At 38.6% G+C, this 19,084-nt stretch overlaps 1 protein-coding gene across 1 annotated transcript; it reads left to right on the top strand.

Moving 5' to 3' along the window:
- Positions 1-1,732: 1,732 nt before the first annotated feature.
- Positions 1,733-2,377, top strand: LOC120282872 (probable disease resistance protein At1g58602). Its single transcript, XM_039289707.1, has one exon. The coding sequence runs from the start codon at positions 1,733-1,735 to the stop codon at positions 2,375-2,377; it is 645 nt and encodes a 214-aa protein (XP_039145641.1).
- The last annotated feature ends 16,707 nt before the right edge of the window (positions 2,378-19,084 follow it).

Here is a 19,084-nt window from a genome sequence, read left to right on the forward strand (position 1 = left end):
AAGTGCGCCTTAAGATGGAGGTAACAATAAAATAAAAAAAAAGGATTGTAGTATAAACATCGAGAAAGAGAAATATAATGCACCCTAGTAATGATGAGAGAGAAAGAAAGATTGAGAAAGAATAGAAATTGAGATAGAGATTTATAAAGAATTTTGTTTTAAAATTTTTATAAAATTTAAACTAAATTTAGATAAATTAAAATTATTCAGAAATTTTTATAGGATATATCTTTTTATTGAATAAAATATGTTCAAAGTCTATATAAAAACTAACATATTTTTATATTTTTTAATTAAATTCGCAATAATTTTTTAAAAAAATTATTAACAAATTTAAACTAAATTTAGATAAATAAAAATTTTTATAGGATATATCTTTTTATTGAATGAAAATTTTTTCAAATTCTATATAAAAACTAACATATTTTTATATTTTTTAATTAAATTTCGCAATAATGTTTTTAAAAAATTATTAACAAATTTAAACCAATGAAACTTGAATTTTAAATTACCGTTTAAATATATTTCACAATAATTTTTTTAAAAAAACTTATAACAAATTTAAACCGATGAAATTTTAATTTTAAATTAGTACTGTAGTTATAAAAACTTCTTTAACATCTATATAAAATTACTTCAATAATATAAAGGCGTTTAAAATTTAGTCCTTATTAATAAAATAAATTATAATATATATGAAGGTGTTAATATAAAATATCTCTAATAAAATCTTTAAAAATAAAAAAATTCAAAAAGTGATAAAGAGAGATATTTGAATAAAAAATAAATAATTTAAAATAATTCAATATGAAATAAAACTGATATGGGGATGCTACAACCCTATCTTCACAATTTTTTTTTTGAAAATAAACAATGTATAAATAATGATAATTTATAAATTTTTTGTCGAATGGCGAACGACTCCACTCCCTCGCCGTCTTTGAATACGAGGTTCTCGAATTCCATTCGGCGTGTCTGCGCCTTAGCTTCTCGGACACGCTCGATGCCTACTCGTATGGTTTTGAGTGTGTCCCAGAATTCCTTAGCAGTCTGCTTGCTGCCAAGTGTACGGACCAACTCTGACGGTACTGCCCGGAGCAGCGCTGACATGGCCCGCCTGTCCTCACTGTAATCACCTGAACCATCTTCAACCACTTCCCACAAGCCTTGCGCTTGCAGTTTCACCTTCATGAGGATCGCCCAATCCCCGTAGTTGGTCCCCATGAGGACTGGAATATGCGCCACACCATCGATCTCCTTGACAACTCGCTCTGCGATGCGCAACTCACCGCTGCCACCGCTGCTAAGCTGTGCCTTGGGTGGAGATGAAATCACTCCCATTGTTTTTACCATTGCCGGAGCGGATCGAACATGAAGAGGCTCTGATGCCACTTGAAGTTGCAAAACCTGGGAGAAATACACACACAAAAAAGTAAATGGAGATCTTAAAACAGAGGAACTTTGGTACTGCAAAGTCGTACTACTTTTCTGGGTTTTCATTTGTCTTAATTATACTGAATGCAAAACAAAAAAATAGAAAAAACGTGACCACGATCCACTTACCTCTACTTCAACTATCCTAACAAACAGCTAAAGACTCGGTCAAGAAGCAACGTTCACAAACCGAACGTGCATAATTTTCTAAATTAAATAAATACTAACTCAGTGCCATCCACGTGTGACGAGATTAGCCAACATAAATCGGGTACGTGCTGGAGCATGGATTCGGAGTATGCTGCCAAAGCTCACAAATCTACACAAATTGAATATTAGTGATGTCTCAGGTGATTATGCCAATGCACTACATTCATCACTCCAGATATTGCTTCAGCTTGTCTCTTTAACCATACAAGGATCTGCAATTCCTTTTGATAGTGTCATTACAGCCTTTTCCAATCAACGTTGCCTCAAGAAATTTGTTCTTTATGGAAAGTTAAACTGCAGACAGCTTCCACGCAATGATTTATTTCCTCAACAACTAGAGAAACTAGTCTTTCTTTATTCTGAATTGGAGCACGAGCCAATGGCAACACTAGAGAAGATGCAACATCTCAAATATCTAGTACTTGGAGACACATATCAAGGCAAAAAGATGATATGTTCGGCGACAGGTTTCCCACAACTATTGTCCTTGGATTTCCGTGGCTCTGATGAACTTGAGGAGTGGATGATAGAGGAGAACGCAATGCCATATCTCAGAAATTTAAAAATCCGTAAGTGTCCAAATTTGAAGATGATTCCAGAAGGACTAAAGAATGTGCAACTTGATAAATTGGTATTGGAGGATGTGTCTGAAGAATTAAAAACTAGGATTACAGAGAATACTATAGAAGACTGGCACAAGATACAACATGTGCCCAAAATCTCCATTAAATAGTCTTTGAGTGAGTTCCTATACTTATTTGCTTTAACTTTGATTTCTACTATATATTACCTTCCCATTTCATCTTAGAATTAACTCTCTCATCTTGATATTCATCATGCTGCAATGGATATATATGCTCGTTTGCCAGCTGCCTTCAGAAGGTAAGTCCTTATATTTTATTAATTTTTTATTTGGTATGTTTTGTTATCAAGGAATTATCAAAATATCGAAAGCAAATAAAAAATTTTTGGATTTATACACTCTTGTACTTTGTTTCCCCAGTTTCTTTTTCTTAATAAATTTGTGGTTTATCCACTTTATTCAAAAAATTTTTTTTGGATTTATACAGGGTTGAGGGAGGAGTGCTTTTGGATTTATAAGGAGCTCCAGAATAAGTGGCAAGCAAGGGAAACTCATGCATGAAGTTTCTTCTAAGTTCGAGTTCTGCTTTATTTTATTATGTCTGTGTGGATGTTTGAGATTTTATTTATGTAACGTAATCGAATTTGATGCTTTGTGGTTATATACCCACATCTATGTTTGGGTTTGTGATTTTATTCTTGTAATGTAATTCGGTTTGATACTCTGTAGGTTTTATATATACTATGTAATGTGTGTTTGTGGTTTTATTCTTGTATAATTTGGTTTGATACTCTGGTGTTATACCTACGATGTAATGTCTGTGTTTGTGATTTTATTCTTGTAATGCAATTCGGTTTGATGCTGTGTGGTTTTCTACCTACTATGTATTAAGTGTGACAATGTGTTTCACTATTTTTATTGTGACAATATATGGTTATTGTTTCATTTAATTATCATACAATGTTGTATTATTATCTCTTTTTTTTTTTTTTGTGAAAACAGTGCACGGTACATAGTAAAGTCACACATTAGGATTTTTAGGGGAATTTGTTTGTACCACTCAGCCTTCCACATTTAAACTTTTCCCGAACGCCGCCCCCTACTTCTTCGGGTCTCAAAGATTGAAGTGTTCTGTCTCTCCTCCCCTCATCCACACATCTCTTTCGTTTGCCTGGAGAGAAGTCGAGTCCTGTGGGTTGATTCGTGGGCACTAATAATCGAGCCGATCGATCTAATATAGTGAGCTTCCTTTTTCAAGTCCAGAAGAGAGCCTTTTGCAAGTAAAGCAGCCAACTTGCTCTCGGGCTGACTCTCCTTCCTTTCTTCAACCGGAATGAACAGAGATAGAATCAGATCGATTCCCGGACAGATCCATTAGAGATGGGGTGGGGCCTGTAGCTTAGAGGATTAGGCCTGCGGGGAGGATGGCACTATTGGCAAAGACCGTCTGGCGAAAATGGCACTTTATTCTTCTACACAGGGAATGAGATTGTCTTCTTACTATAATATCCTTCTAGAATTATAGAACTGCTAGAAGAAGATAATGATGAAGATGAAGTCTTGTCTGCCAAAGAAAGTTCGTGTTCTTCATGTAGCATTCAGACTGAATGAACATCGGGGTAAAGGAGAGGAAGAGCTACCTACGGCACTTTTGGGGGCTCTCTAGCCTCTTCTCTTAGTTGCGACTCATTTTTTTTTTTGAAATAAATGTGGATAAATCACAGATTTATTGAAATAAAAGCGGAAGTACAAGGAAAAAGTGAAAGAACAAGGATAGAGTCATCACTCACCAGTGGCGAGGAAAAACAGAGAAACAAAAGAAAGAGATTGTTGCGACTCATTTTGTCTTTGAGTTCTTTTTTTGTTAACACCATATAATAACTTTTCCCATAACTCTTATTTCAAATTTTAGAATATCATAATGGATGATAAATTTTCCAAATAACTCATTTGAAATTTCACAACACAAAAATGATTGTTGAAAAGGTAATGATTTTCATTCATTCATCTCAAAATTTTATAATCTATTTTGGAGCATTAAATATCCATTCATCACGAGATCGACGTATATAACAAAGCATTATAAGCCCACTGTTCACAGTTATATTCACATAAATTTATAATATATATTTGGAGCGGTTACTATTTTCAAGAAAAAAATAAAATTATATATAAAGAAATAAAAATAAAGGCCATCATGCACTCCTTATTAAGGATAAGAGATTTCATCTGCTTGATCAATGAAGCAGTAATGAAATCAAATATATCTTTTGAAAGGTTTAATTTAAATAGGTTGTTTTTCATTAATGTCTATATATATATATATATACATGTAGCAATGAATTTCCCACATGAATCACAATAGAGGCCTCCCAAACTAACTATAAGGACACCTAAAAAAGCAAATAAAAGGTCTGTTTTGAGATGAATGATCTCATGAAGATGTCTTATTTCTTAGACATTGAGGCTGATGCAGCGGTATACTTGAAACCCGTTGATTCGCTTCGAATGCCCGGTAACAAGTTGTCCAAACCCTGTTGATCAAATATAGCCAGGAATTGGGAAAAAAAGAGTAAAATTTTACTACTCAATAAAAATGATGATCACAAAACTGATTTTCTCTTGCCCATAGGCTTACATTAAATAGGCAAAAATAGCACTAAAAAAGGAGATAATTCGAAAATTTACCAAAAATAGTAAATTCTCAAATATCAGCAAGAAATAAAAAAATCTATCAAAATAAAGACTATTGCCACAAACGGCTCACAAATCAGAGATTTCTATCCTAAGATATAATGAAATCAATTATTACTAAAAACGGCAAAATTAGGGTTTTTGAGGCCTAAACGATGAAATTTGGCCAAATTTTGATATGACTCATAAGCAAAGCTAGAAATTTGTGTTCGTTGACCCGTTTTCCTTCAAGTGAGACCCTTAAAAACCAAAACTCCACCGCTTGAAAAATTACCAAAATACCATTGTTAGGCCATATCCCTTTTGTCCAGAAAGACATAGGCTTGCTCCTCAATACGCCCCTCATCAGAGGCGCACAGATTAGAATCCAGTAAAATCATTCATGAGAAGAAATTTGCTAAAGAGCTTTTAGTTAAGTTTTTCATAGAAAACAAGTTAGTACACCATTTATAGTTGGAGAGAAGTTAATCAAGGATGATGGTTCATCTCACATAAATGGAAATATCCATAGAAGCTTAATTGGAAGAGTTTTGTATCTATGTGCCATCAGACCCGACATTTTTTTCCCAGTCAATTACCTAAGAAGATTTATGTGACCTCCAACTGAGCAGCATTATAAAATAGCGAAGAGGACCCTTCAATACATCAAAGGTACAACTGATTATGGAATTCATTATGTCAAAGCAACATCAGTGAAGCTCTTGGTCTTTCAGATAGCGATTTGACTGGAAATGATGAACAAATGATGAGCATTTCAGGTAGTTGTTTTACTGTGGGGATTGGTTTAATTATTTGGAGCTCAAAGAAGCAAGGTCTTCTACACAGCAAGACCAAACATATAAAGGTTAATTATTATGTTATTATTAGGAGAATAAGGAAGCTAAAATTATTTTCTGTTGTATAGAAGAACAACTTGTTGATGTTTCACTAAGCCTTTGAACAAAAATAGGTTGGCAATTCTCAGAGGCAGTCTTGGAGTGTACAACTTGAGCCCGAGGAGGAGATTGAAGACTAGAAGTGGAGTTTGAGTCAAGTGCAGACTTAATGTGAAGCTTTAGATGAAGATGGGCATAACTGTAGTCAAATGAAGGCATCTTTGATTAATTAAATTTCTTATTATGCATGTATTACAGTCAGTTAATGCCAGTTTTATTTTATATAATGTGGGTGTTGTGTGTTGTAATAGGTAGGTATTGCTGAGATAGTTGACTGAAAATAAGAAAGGACAATGCTTGCATGGAATTGGGTTGGCATAGTGGTTAAGAAGACTTAAAAGTGAAGAAGGAGTGGAACTCAACGTGAATGTATTGGTTAATGTTATCATAAAGAATGGAAGGTGTCTTTGAATTTGTCTCAGCTGGCACTCATTGGTTGGGTGTCAACTTACTATCACTTTGTTTATCTGTTAGTTGCTTTTGAATTCATCGTACTAGGTTTCCTTCATGCATTTAATGAGTTTGTCTGTAGTGTTATAATAGCTTTAAGTATTAGTTCTTTGCTTTGAATGAAGTGTTGAATGCTTTGAGCTTTACATAACTGTTATTCTTTTCTCTTGAGTTATGCTTCTTCATCTCCAATATAGAACACAGAAGCTATGTTCACCATTGATCCTCTGGTTGAACTGGTATTAGAGCTTGGCCAGGTGCAACGGTGGTCTCCATGGCAACGAACGGGAATGCTGTGAGCTTCTCACAGTCGGTTGTGCCCATGTTTACTAGAGAAAGCTTTTTTAGATAGAGTATGAGGATGAAGACTCTCTTCCATTCTCATGAGCTGTGGGTTGAGGAAAGCTTGCCAGATATAGAAGATAAAACTTGGAAGAGAGAAGCAACAAAGAAAGATGCCAAAGCCTTATGTTTAATACAATAGGCTGTTGACGAACCCATATTGAACTCTGTTACAGAGGCTACTACTGCTCATGAAGTATGGGAGATGATCAAGACAGAGTTCCAAGGGTCATCTCGCGTTGTCTATGAGGAGGCAGATGTTTTTTTTTTTTTGGGGAAAGGAGCTCTCAAAGCTATTTATTCAAAAAGAAACAAAAACTACAAGCGACGAAAGGAAACAAAACAGAAGACTAAACAATGAATAGAAAAAAAGAAAAAAGAAAAAGAAAATGACAGAGCTAAATAAAATGCTTCATAATCCAACGGGGAAGGTCTCTCCCTTGATGAAACAAGGTTAACGAATGCTTGCTAGAACCAAGAATAGCCAAGTTGACAGCTGCATCCATCCATGAATGAGGAATAATATGAATTTGAGGAGAATTAAGCTCATTCAGGAGATAAGATATAGAATTAAAGTAATGATCCAGACGCCATAATGCATGCCGACAACCCAGGGAAATTGCCTTCAGAAGTGCAGCGTTTGTGAGGAAAATATGTTTGCATATGACATTCAGATTCAATGAACTCTGCATAGCATAAATGAGAGCTTGTGCATCAGCTTCAATTCCATTCTCCGCAAAAGAAGGACCGCAGCCAGCAAGAACAAGGCAAGAAGTAGCATTGTAATTGGAGATGTGAAAGCCTGCTCCTGCCAAGTTGGACTCGCGATTCCAGACAGCTGCAGAAAAAAGGAATGGAGCATCAGCGGAAGTAAAATTGTTGGTTAGCATGTTTCTCCCGACGGCAAAAGATTGAGTAGAGAAGTACTCCCTGACATGGGCCACCGCCTGAGTAGCGAGAACAGCACAATCCATAGTCTCATTCTGGAATACAATCTTGCACCTGACTTTCCAGATAAGCCAAACAGTCACAGCAATAACAGATCGAGTGAACAAATCAAAATCAGAACCATTCTGGTTAGAGCCAAGCCAACTACCAGAGGTGAAGTTGTTACCAAATGTGATATTTTTACCAATTACAGAACTTATTAATCTCCAGATACATTGAGCTTTAGGACAGAGATTAAAAAGATGCTCAGAGGTCTCATAATCAATGTTACATAATCGACAATAAGTACGAGGCCCCAAGTTCAACCTGTACAAAAATTCATAAGTCTTAATTGCATTGTGAAGGAGAAGCCAGATGAAATGTTTAGCTCTAGGAGCTATCTTGAGATTCCACAGATTGGCCCACCCATCCCAACAATCAGAGGGGTCAACACCATGAGTAAAGTGATAATAAACCATTGAAGGGATAGATAACTTCCTAGACTTAGGATACCATACCCACCAATTATCATAGCTATGATTGAAGTTCTCAGCATTAAGATAATCAAAATTAATGTTATTGCCAAAGATTAAATGAAGCATATTCATGTTCCAGTAGTTCCCAATCAACAAATCAGTCAAACACAAATTGTCATAAGAAAGATCCACATTAATATAAGTTGGTTTGTAAGCTAGAGGAATCTCGAAATACCAAGGATCCGTTAGGAAATTGGTACTAACAGGATTAACCCTTTTCAACCATAAACAAGGCTTAATAGAAGAAGCAGTATTCCACAACCCTTTAAAAAACCAAGAACAATTAGCAGGTATAGAATTGGACCAAAGATTCAAAGAGCCATACTTATTATACAAGATATCCACCCATATAGCATTATGTTTATTCAAATACTTAAACACGTTTTTAGCCATTAAAGAAATTTTTGCCACACGAAGATTACGAATAGACAAACCCCCCTCAGCTCGATCAAGCATAATATCTGTCCAACTAACCGAATTCATGCCTTTTCTATTGCCACCCTTATCCCAAAAGAAAGACCTAGCTGCTTTAGAGATACCATCCAACACAGTATCAGGAACAGGATACACAGAGAGATAGTACAAAGGAGTAGACATAATAGAGGAATTTATGAGGATTGTTGTGCCAGCTTTGGATATATTAGAATGATTCCAATAGGAAATAGAATTGTTTATCTTATTAAGCATACTGTGAAAGACAGGCAAAGCCAGACGCTTAGGAGAAATCAGAACTCCAAGATATTTAAACGGAAAGACTCCAGCTTGAATGTTGAGAATGTTGCAAATACTACCCTTAAGCCTGAAGTTAAATCTAGAAGGGAAGAAAACTTCAGACTTACGAGGATTAGCACGTTGACCAGTAAGATGCTCGTAAATGGAAAAACAGAGATTGACATTACGAGCAGATTTTCGAGTAGCATGAGTTATAAGAATTAAATCATCAGCATACATAAGATGATTGAAATTCTGACTCAGGGAGGAATCAAATCCAGGAATCATGCAATGATGCAGAGCAAAATTCAACAATGCTGTAAGATTTTGAGCAACCATGATAAATAAGTAGGATGACAAAGGATCTCCTTGCCTGAGGCCGCGAGTAGAATTAAACCAAGGGGATGGGTGTTTGTTGATTAAGATAGAAAAAGAAGAAGAACTGATACAAGCATGAACCCAGGTAATCCAACGGCTAGGGAAGTTCATACGGGTAAGAGTGGCAAGAATTGCATTCCAATTCAGAGTATCATACGCTTTTTCCATGTCAAGTTTGACAATCATCCTAGGGGGATTCGAATAATCGCAATCAATCGTGTGAACAACTTCTTGAAGGGCAATAATGTTATCGAAAGGATTACGACCAGAGATGAAACCACATTGCTCACGGCCAATGATCATAGGCAGAATACTCTTAAGCCGATTAGCCAAAACTTTAGAAATAATTTTGTAACATACATTGCACAGTGAGATTGGTCGAAAATCAGAAACCAACTTGGGATTATTATTTTTAGGGACAAGAGAAATGTAAGTCTGACCCCAAGCATTAGGCATAATAGAGTTATCAAAAAAATACCTGACCGCATCAAAGACAGAGTCACCAATATCATTCCAGAAAAAGCGATAGAATTCGGCATTAAAGCCATCAGGGCCCGGGCTCTTACCAGAAGGGAGGGACTGAAGGGCCAGGAAAACCTCATTCTTAGAAACTTCACGAGTGAGCAAATCTCCGTCATCAGGGGAAATAAATGGAAGATCATTCGGGAGAGCGTAAAGGATATCATTAAAGTTCTTGCGCGAAGGCTCAGTCCACAGATTAGAAAAATAAGAACAAAAAACTTGCTCAATACCAAGACGATCAGTATAACAAGTCCCATTAGCATCACTAATAAGAAAAATATTATTATGATGATTACGAAAACGAACTGAATTGTGAAAGAAGCTACTATTGTAATCTCTACAATGAACCCAAAGAAGGCGAGCACGCTGCGCCCATTTCAAAGAATTCTGGCGATGTAGAGCAGACAGTTTATTATACAGAGGAGTAAGGTTTGGTAACAAACCAGAACTGCTAACAGCTTCTAGATTTTCTGCATCCAAAATATCCATCTCAGTTTTATTAATCTGCATCTCAATAGAATTAACACCACAATTGCGCCAGGTAAGCAATTTATTTCTAGTACGAGAAAGCAGGTGGTTAAATGCATGCATAGGATTAGAGTGAGGCCGGAAATTCCAAGCCTCACGAACAGCAGTATGACACCCAAGATAATCAAACCAAAAATTATCAAAACGAAACATGCGCTTTTTATGACCGTTACGAGGAGCAACCGTGAGAAGAATCGGGGCATGATCAGAAAAAGTACGAGGGAGATGCTTAATAAAGTAAGTGTCAAAGAAAACTGAGCAAGAGGAATTAATGAGACACCGATCAAGCCGAGCCCATTTTTGAGCCAACCCGGTCTGATTGTTGCACCAAGTAAACTTAGGACCTGTGAACTTAACATCCAATAAATTGTTAGCTGAGATGAACTCAGAAAAAACTCTAGATTTACGAATATAATAATGGTAAGATCCCCCTTTAGTCTCACTCATGGAAATTACAGCATTGAAATCTCCAATAAGAAACCAAGGAAGATTCAAATTAGCAATACCAGATAATTCATCCCAAACATACCTTTGTTCAACAAGATGAGAAGAATTGTAAATAGTGGTAAGGATCCAAGAAGCACTACAGCCTAGAGTAATTATAAGATGAAGTGCAAACCTGGATTTGGCCATGGGTGTAACTTGACCCAAATGCTTTTACCACAAAACTATAATGCCCCCCGAATAGCCATCGGCCTCGATAGCTGCCCAAGCCCATTTCTTATTAATTTTGGAACAGAATCTATTCAACCTGATAGTATCAGCTCTAGTCTCAACCAGGCAAAACACTATCGGGTTCAGTTTTCTCATCAATAGTTTGATTCTAGTAATTGTATCGCGACCTGAAACTCCTCTACAGTTCCAACACAACAGTTTAGTAGGGTCAGTGAACATAATAAAGCAGATAGATGATTAAGGGCACGACAATATTAAAGATAAGGCAAATTAAGCACAGGTATAGAGACTTCCTGAGACAAAGAGATAAGTCACAGAACGACAGTTTCATCTGAATCAAGCCTTCCCTTTTTATGAGAGGCTTCCGGGGGCTGAAGACCCTTACGAGCAAGAGCCTCCTTCCTTAACCCAGACTGATACTGAACGAGAGTCATAGCATCATCAGGTTCATCTATCTCTTCTAATTCTTCATATTCGGACATCTCACTACCTTCATCACCTGTTCCCTCTTCTTCCGAATCATCACCTTCAGAGTCACCCACCATGGGATCTGACTTATCATCCTGTGAAGGAGAATGTAAAGCACCTGCAACCAAGTCAACAACCTGTTTATGAGACGAAAGGGAGGGGCCAGGAGCTGTGTTCTCCATCAACTCAACAGAGGTGCGGACAATGGGAGCTGGTGGAGTTGTTACGATGGGACTTTTCATCTTGGCATTGGAATTCCCCAAAGCTTTGGGATGCTCCACAATGACTTTGGAACACGTTCCATTCTCAGGACGAGAGCAAAAATCTCCCGTTGGGTCGCCCGTTGAGAAACCCAAACCTTCAGCATTGGATGGTGGAGTCCCATCAACAGGAGCCTCAACAGTAATAGGATCCGTAACTGAGTGTCTTACCCCTGCATGGCCGCCCCTTCCTCTAAACGAGGTTCCACCACGTGACGAGCGAACAGGGCTAGTGCGAGGCAGTGAAGCGACAGAAGCAGCACCTATGGGATTAGGTGGAATCACGTGGGATACACGTGACCCAAACCGTGCTGAAACAGTGCTTGCACCACTTCTAGCACCTTCCCGTCCGCCCCCGCGACCACGACTACGGGATACAATCATCCAAGGTCCAAAGTCGGTCTCTGGTTGATACAACTGATTATCCAAATTCTCAGCACTAGCCGGTGGCGAAGAGATAGTTCTTGCCTCCGAGCCATTGGACGGTGGATCCAGGTTCATCCTGACCTCCGAATCCTGGGGACCACAGGGATCATCGCCAGGAGGTGGATAGGATGCGTCCATAGTCACCGTCGTCCGGCGGCTGCATGAACTAGAGCCATGTCCGACTATACCACAGTGATAACAAAATGTAGGGAGTTTCTCGTAGAGCACCACAACAAACACCCTATGATCCTTCGAACCAATCCAGAAACCCTGCTTCAAAGGTTTGGACAAATCAATCTCCACGTAGATGCGTGCAAACTTGGACCTAGTCATAGTAGAAGTGAAATCATCAATCTTAAGAAGGCGACCCAAAGAAGCAGAGATAGTCTCAAGGAACTCTCCATCCCAGAATTCCACTGGGAGATTATGCAATTGCACCCAGGTAATAGCAGAAGACATCTTCGAGAATGCAGGTTCGAAAAAGGGTTGCCAAGGAGCAAGCTATAGAACGACACCATTCACAGCCCATGGACCCTCAAACAGAAGCTTTTGCATTATATCATGAGAGGCACATCTGAACAAGAGGTAGCCGTTTGGGAGATCAGAAATGGAAACTTCACCAAACTCACTCCATCGATTATGGAGAACCGTCTTGACATGTTCAAACAGTAGAGGCTTGCCGAAGAATTTCCCGAGCAGGGAGTGCTGGAATCGGAGACGAGCCCGGGCCATGGAATCCCCATCAATGTGAATAAACTCTGACGTATTCGCCTTTAGCTTGGACAAGACCGGACCAGGCACAAGTGGAGAGGGGAGAGTCCTCTTCTTAGCAACCACAGTTATCTCCGCCCAAGAAGGGGCGAAGAGGAGGGTTGTCCCCCGCTTGCCATGGCAAGGGGAGGGAGTCTAAAGAAACACTCGAGAACTCAGGAGAGAAACGCTCAAGAACTCAGGAGAAACGCTCAAGAAAAGGATAAAGTTACAGCAGAGTTTTGAAACACTACACATGCAAGACAATAAGTCTGTGAAGGAGTACTTATCTAGGGTTGTAACCATTGTAAATCTAATGAAAGCCATTGGCTACAAGTTGTCTAAAGATGAGGTTATGGGAAAAGTTCTTCGAAGCCTCTCTTCTAATGGGACTTTGTGGTTATATTCATCAAACAATCTAAAGAGATTGCTAAGATGTCACTCGATGAGTTGAGCGGATTCCTTCAAGCTCAAAAGATGAGGATTAACCAGACTCCATAAAGGTGACTGAAAAGGGTTTCTACATGAAATGGGAAGTATCTGATACTAGATATGTTGACAAAAGAGGCTACAGAGGTTTTGGAAGGGGATGTGGTCGAGGCAAAGGCCATGGTACAAGTTCTGAGCGTCGGAGTCCAGCATACTAAGAGAACAGAGGCAACATGAGCTCAGTGCAATGTTATCATGGTAAGAGATATGGGCACATCAAGGCAAACTACTAGCTTAAAGGTAAACCAATAGAAAAAATCTCTACATTTGTTTCAGAGGAGAAGGAGTTGTCTAATCTCTTCATGGCCAGTTGTAGTGATCATTACATAGATGATATGGTGTGGTTGGTGGACAACGGGTGTTCCAACCATATAATCAGTGAGAAGAAGTTGTTTACTCATTTGGATGAGACTCACAAGCATAAGGTGAGGCTGGGAGATGATCAAGAGCTCTTAATTGAAAGATTGGGCATGGTTGCTCTGAAGGTTGGTGATGGAGGTGTGCGGCTGCTGCATGAAGTATAGGATCATCTCAACGCCGTCTCATAATTTATTGAGCATGGGGCAACTAGTGAAGAAAGGGTACTTGGTTACCTTTGAAGATAATGTATGCTCCATCAAGGATAGAGGCATAGGAGTTCAAGTAATCAATGTAATGCCAGTAGGAAACAATATGTGTCCACTTTACACCTCTGAACTTGGAAGGACTAATGTTGCAACACGGGATATTAACCTCTCCATGCTATGAAACCAAAGGCTAGGACATCTGAATATGCGAACCATGGTGCAACTGAAGCAACAATACATGTTGTTAGGTTTTCCTGAGGTTGTTGAGTCAAGACAATGTGAAGAGTGTGTTATTGGCAAGCAAGCAAGGAAAGCATTCTCCACGCAAGAAACTTGGAGGGCCACTGAAAGGCTACAGTTGGTGCATACTGACCTTTGCGAACCTATGGAGGAAGCTTCACTTGGCGGTAATAAGTACTTTTTTCTCTTGGTGGATGACTACAACAAGTTCTCCTGGGTTTATTTCATCAAGTCAAAGTTAGAGACCTTCAGATGTTTTCGGGTATTCAAGGTTCTTATGGAGTAGCATGTAGGATGTGAGAGTAAGGCTCTAAGTACTAATTGTGGTGGGAAGTTTATTTTCAATGAGTTCAAGGCGTTGTATTCAGAACTTGGGATCAAGAGGGAGCTGACAATTCCATACACTCTACAGTATAATGGAGTAGTCTAGAGGAAGAACCTGACAACTATGGAGATGGCACGAACCTTACACAAAGCCAAAGGTCATCCCAAGAGCTTCCATGCAGAAGTTGTCGCTACAGCAGTGCATCTCATCAACATCACAACCACTTTTGTTGTGATGGAAGAACCCCATATGAAGTCTGGTATGGCTCTAAACCTACTATGAGCTATTTTCGTATATTCAGCTATGTTTCTTGAGCACTCATTCCTTTTCAAAACCTGAGAAAATTTGATGAGAAGGCTAAACACTGTACATTTATTGGATACAGTCAAGAGCAAAGGGTTATAAGTTATATAACCCAGTGACATGCAAAGTCATAATCGACCAAGATGTGGTATTCTACAAAGATCTCTATTGGGGTTGGAAGGTCAACAAGGTGAAGAATTCGGTTGTGGTCATTGAAATTAAAGTTCAACAATTGAAGGCAATTCATATGTATAGCTCATTGGTGAAGACATGGTATCTAGAGTTGAAGTTACACCAACGTCTGAGGGAATTAACACTGCTAGAGCTCAAGAGGAGTTTAGTAGTTCACTCTTAGATAAAACTCCACCTTGAAGAGTTTGACTCCTAAGTGATCTCTATGAGAGATGCACATTTGCCCTACTAGTCACTGACCCAGGATCCTACAAAGAAGCTATCAAATCTGAAGAATAGAAAGTGGCAATGAGGGAGGAACTGGTAGCTATAGAGAAGAACAAAACATGGAGGTTAATAGCCCTGCCCGCAAACAAGAAGAAGATAGATCTTAAGTGGGATATGCTCAGGGAACAATACAGATATACAAAGCAAGGCTGGTAGCTAAGGGATATGCTCAAGAGTTCAGAGTGGCCTATGAGGAGATGTTCTCACCTATGGCAAGGATGGAGGTAATAAGACTGTTGTTTATCGTTGGTGCTCAATTAAAATATCATCTTTATCACTTCAATGTTGAGTCAGCATTCCTAAATGGAGAAATAGTTAAGGATGTGTACGTCGAACAACCTAAAGGGTTTGTGATTCAAGAAGATTCCAAATGCACATACCTTCTATAAGAAAACTAGAGGTGAAGGGAAGGTATTGATCAGCATTGATTGAAGAGTTTAAAACACACATGAAAGATGCTTATGAGATGTCTGATCAAAGGCAGCTAAACTATTTTCGACGACTAGAGGTAGTACAATCATCTATTGGGGTGTTTGTTGGTTAGCAAAGGTGTTTGAAGGATCTATTAGCATAGTTCAACATGCTGAACGACGATCTATGATAACTTCAATGAATCAAAATGAAAAACTCACTACTAATGATTAGCCAGCTAGACCAGATGGTCAGATATATAGAATGCTAGTCGAGAAGCTAATTTATCTATCACATTCTAGGCCCGATATAGCATTCATAGTTGGACTACTCTCAAGGTTCATGAGTAATCCTTCTGTGAATCATTATGGGGCTAGGGAAAGATTGTTGAGATATCTAGCAAGAACCATGGGTCATAGCTTGTGGTGCACTCACAATAATGACTTCAAACTCTCAAGGTATATTGGGGTGGTTGTGTGGAGGACGGAAGAAGCACATCAGGGATGGTATTCAATCTAGGCTCCGGTAAAATCTTATGGCATTCGAAGAAGCAGGACATCATCGCTTTATCAACAAATAAAGTTGAGTATGTTGTGGCTACTATAGTTGCTTGCCAATGTGTTTTGCTCCGGAGAATGCTAGGTGACTATAGGCTTGAGCAGAGAGGTCCAACACTAATTTGGTGTGACAACGTGCCAAAAATCACGGTAGCAAAGGACCTGACTCTTCATGGTCGAACTAAACTCATTGAAATCTGGTTCAACTTCATTCGGAATCTAATTGCTAAATGTGTGATAATGTTGGAACATTGTAGCACTGAGAACTAGGTTGCTGATATTTTGACCAAGCCGTTGGGAGGTCAAAATTTTCTCTATCTAAAGATAATGCTAGGAGTATATGATTTCACTCAAGAGGATGTGTTGAGAAAGTTGATTGAAAATAAGAAAGGACATTGCTTGCATGCAGTTGGGTTGGCATAGTGGTTAAGAAGACTGAAAAGTGAAGAAGGTGTGGAACTCAATGTTCATGCATTGGTTAATGTTATCATAGAGAATGAAAGGTGTTTTTGAATTTGTCTCAACTGGCACTAAATGGCCAGGTGTCAACTTACTATCACTATGTTAATCTGTGAGTTGCTTTTGAATTCATAGCACTAGATTTCTTTTGTGCATTTAATGAGTTTGTCTTTAGTGTATAATTGCTTTAGTTAGTATTAGTTCTTTACTTTGAATGAAGTGTTGAATGCTTTGAGTTTTACATCACTATATTGTCTTCACTTGAGTTCTTCTTCATCTCCAATATATATAGAACACAGAGAAGCTGTGTTCATCATTGATCCTCGGGTGATTTGAAATAAAAATGTCTTTTTTGAAGCATAGGAGATTCGATTGGCATGATCAATGTATAGAAATTGTTGATGTAGACAAGTGATTGAATAATTTGTCTGGAGAAAGTGCCGGCAATGAAACGTAGGTGATGGCTGACGATATCACGCAAGCATGGCCACAAGGTTATACACAAGATAAGGGAGAAATGGTCCCTATTAATGTTATTGTACTTGTAGTATTTAATATAGTTTTTGGTTAAGTTAAAGTAACTAATATAATATAGTTTCTATGTAAGTAGAAGACCAATGGTGTCATGTTTGGTGAAGAGATCTGACCAATGAAAGCCAGAGTTCTGATTGTAACTTTCTGACTTTCTTACTTTTTGGAGTATATTAATGAGATAGAGGCACAAGCTTATTAGTTGCTAGTTCACTTTAGAAAGTCAATTCTTATCCTCCTCGCGATTGACCAGCAACACTATTTTTTCTCTCATTTCTTCTTCTCTTCCTCAAGTTAAGCTCTCTCTCAGTTGCATCTGGAGTTCGGATGCTTAACAGTGTGGTATCAGAGCCATAGGTCTATGGTAGCTGACAGTCCTGTGAGTCTCACACAGCCTTGTGAACCTATCTTTAAAGGCAAAGATTATAAAAGATGGAGCTTGAGGATGAAGACCATGTTCCGGTCTTGAGAGTTGTGGGACCTTATTGAGAAGGGAATGGGCAATGGCAAAGATAAAGTGAAGTAGAAGGAGAACAAGAAGAAAGATGCTAAAGCTCTGCACCTCATTCAACAGGCAGTGGATAGACCTATACTTAATCGTATAGCAGAGATTGAGACAACACATAAAGTGTAGAAAATTATCAAGAAACAATATCTGGGTTCATCAAATATGATAACTGTGAGGAAACAAGTACCTAGACAGCTTTGGGACATTGAAGATGGAGGACAATGAAAGTGTCTAAAACTATTGCTCAAGAGTTGTAATAATTGTCAACCAAGTGAGGGGACTTGGGCACAAGCCCTCTGATGCTGAGGTGGTGTCCAAGGTGTTGTGAAGCTTGGCACCAAAATTTAACTATATGGCCGTCACGATAAAGGAGTCCAGAGATCTCTCGAAGCTCACTCTCGATGAACTTAGCGGGTCTCTACAAGCCCACAAGATTAGAGTTAATAGATCTTCAGGAAAGGACAGTGAGAAGGCTCTAATTGTGCAGGATAAGAATTCAGCTGCAAATGCCCAGAAGAAATGTAGCTCCAATGTGTTTTATGGGTGGACTTCTACCAGAGGTTAAGGAAAAGGTTGTTGTAGAGGAAGAGGAAGAGGAAGAAGCGCAAGAGGACGGAGTGGAGATTATAGATCTCATGTTTAGTGTTTCTATTGTAAAAATTTTGGACACATGAAAGCAGAGTGTCAAGAGAGAAAAAAGCAAGAAGAGAAAGGAGTTAATTTAGTTGCAGAAGAATGGGAACCTAACCATTTATTCATGGCTAGCAGTAGTGCAGAAGAAGTCTCAAGCTCGGTTTGGTTGGTAGATAGTGGTTGCTCCAATCATATGACAGGGGAGAGAGGTTTGTTTACCAAACTGGATGAATCATAGCAAGTGTCTATTTGTATTTGTAATGATAAAGAGATAGAGGTTCTTAGTGTTGGGACTATCACTATAAGCACGAAGAATGGAGAATTCAAGCAGCTGTATGGAGTGCAACTAGTCCCAAGGCTTGTACACAACTTACTCAGTGTCGAGTAGCTACTTTCGAAAGGGTATTCAGTTACATGTCAAAAGAACAGGTTCATCATCAGAGATGATCACACAAGGGAGTTGAAAGTTATAATTCCAAGGTCAAACAATAACGTGTTTCCCTTGGATCTTACTAGAGTCGAGAGGCTAAACTTAGCTGTAAACAAACATGGTGCATCTGAGCTGTGGAACTAAAGGTTTGGTCACCTAAATTATAGGAGTTTGGAATCATTGGTGTAGAAGAGGATGGTATGTGGTTTACCAGAATTGAAGCATGGACCTCAGTGCGAGGATTGCTCAGTATCCAAGCAAGCAAGGAATGCATTTCCTTCAGGAAAGCCCAGAATAACCACAGCGTATTTACAATTGGTTCATATGGATATGTAGGCCTATAA

Source organism: Dioscorea cayenensis, chromosome 18, assembly GCF_009730915.1.
Source record: "Dioscorea cayenensis subsp. rotundata cultivar TDr96_F1 chromosome 18, TDr96_F1_v2_PseudoChromosome.rev07_lg8_w22 25.fasta, whole genome shotgun sequence".
Lineage (NCBI taxonomy): Eukaryota > Viridiplantae > Streptophyta > Magnoliopsida > Dioscoreales > Dioscoreaceae > Dioscorea > Dioscorea cayenensis.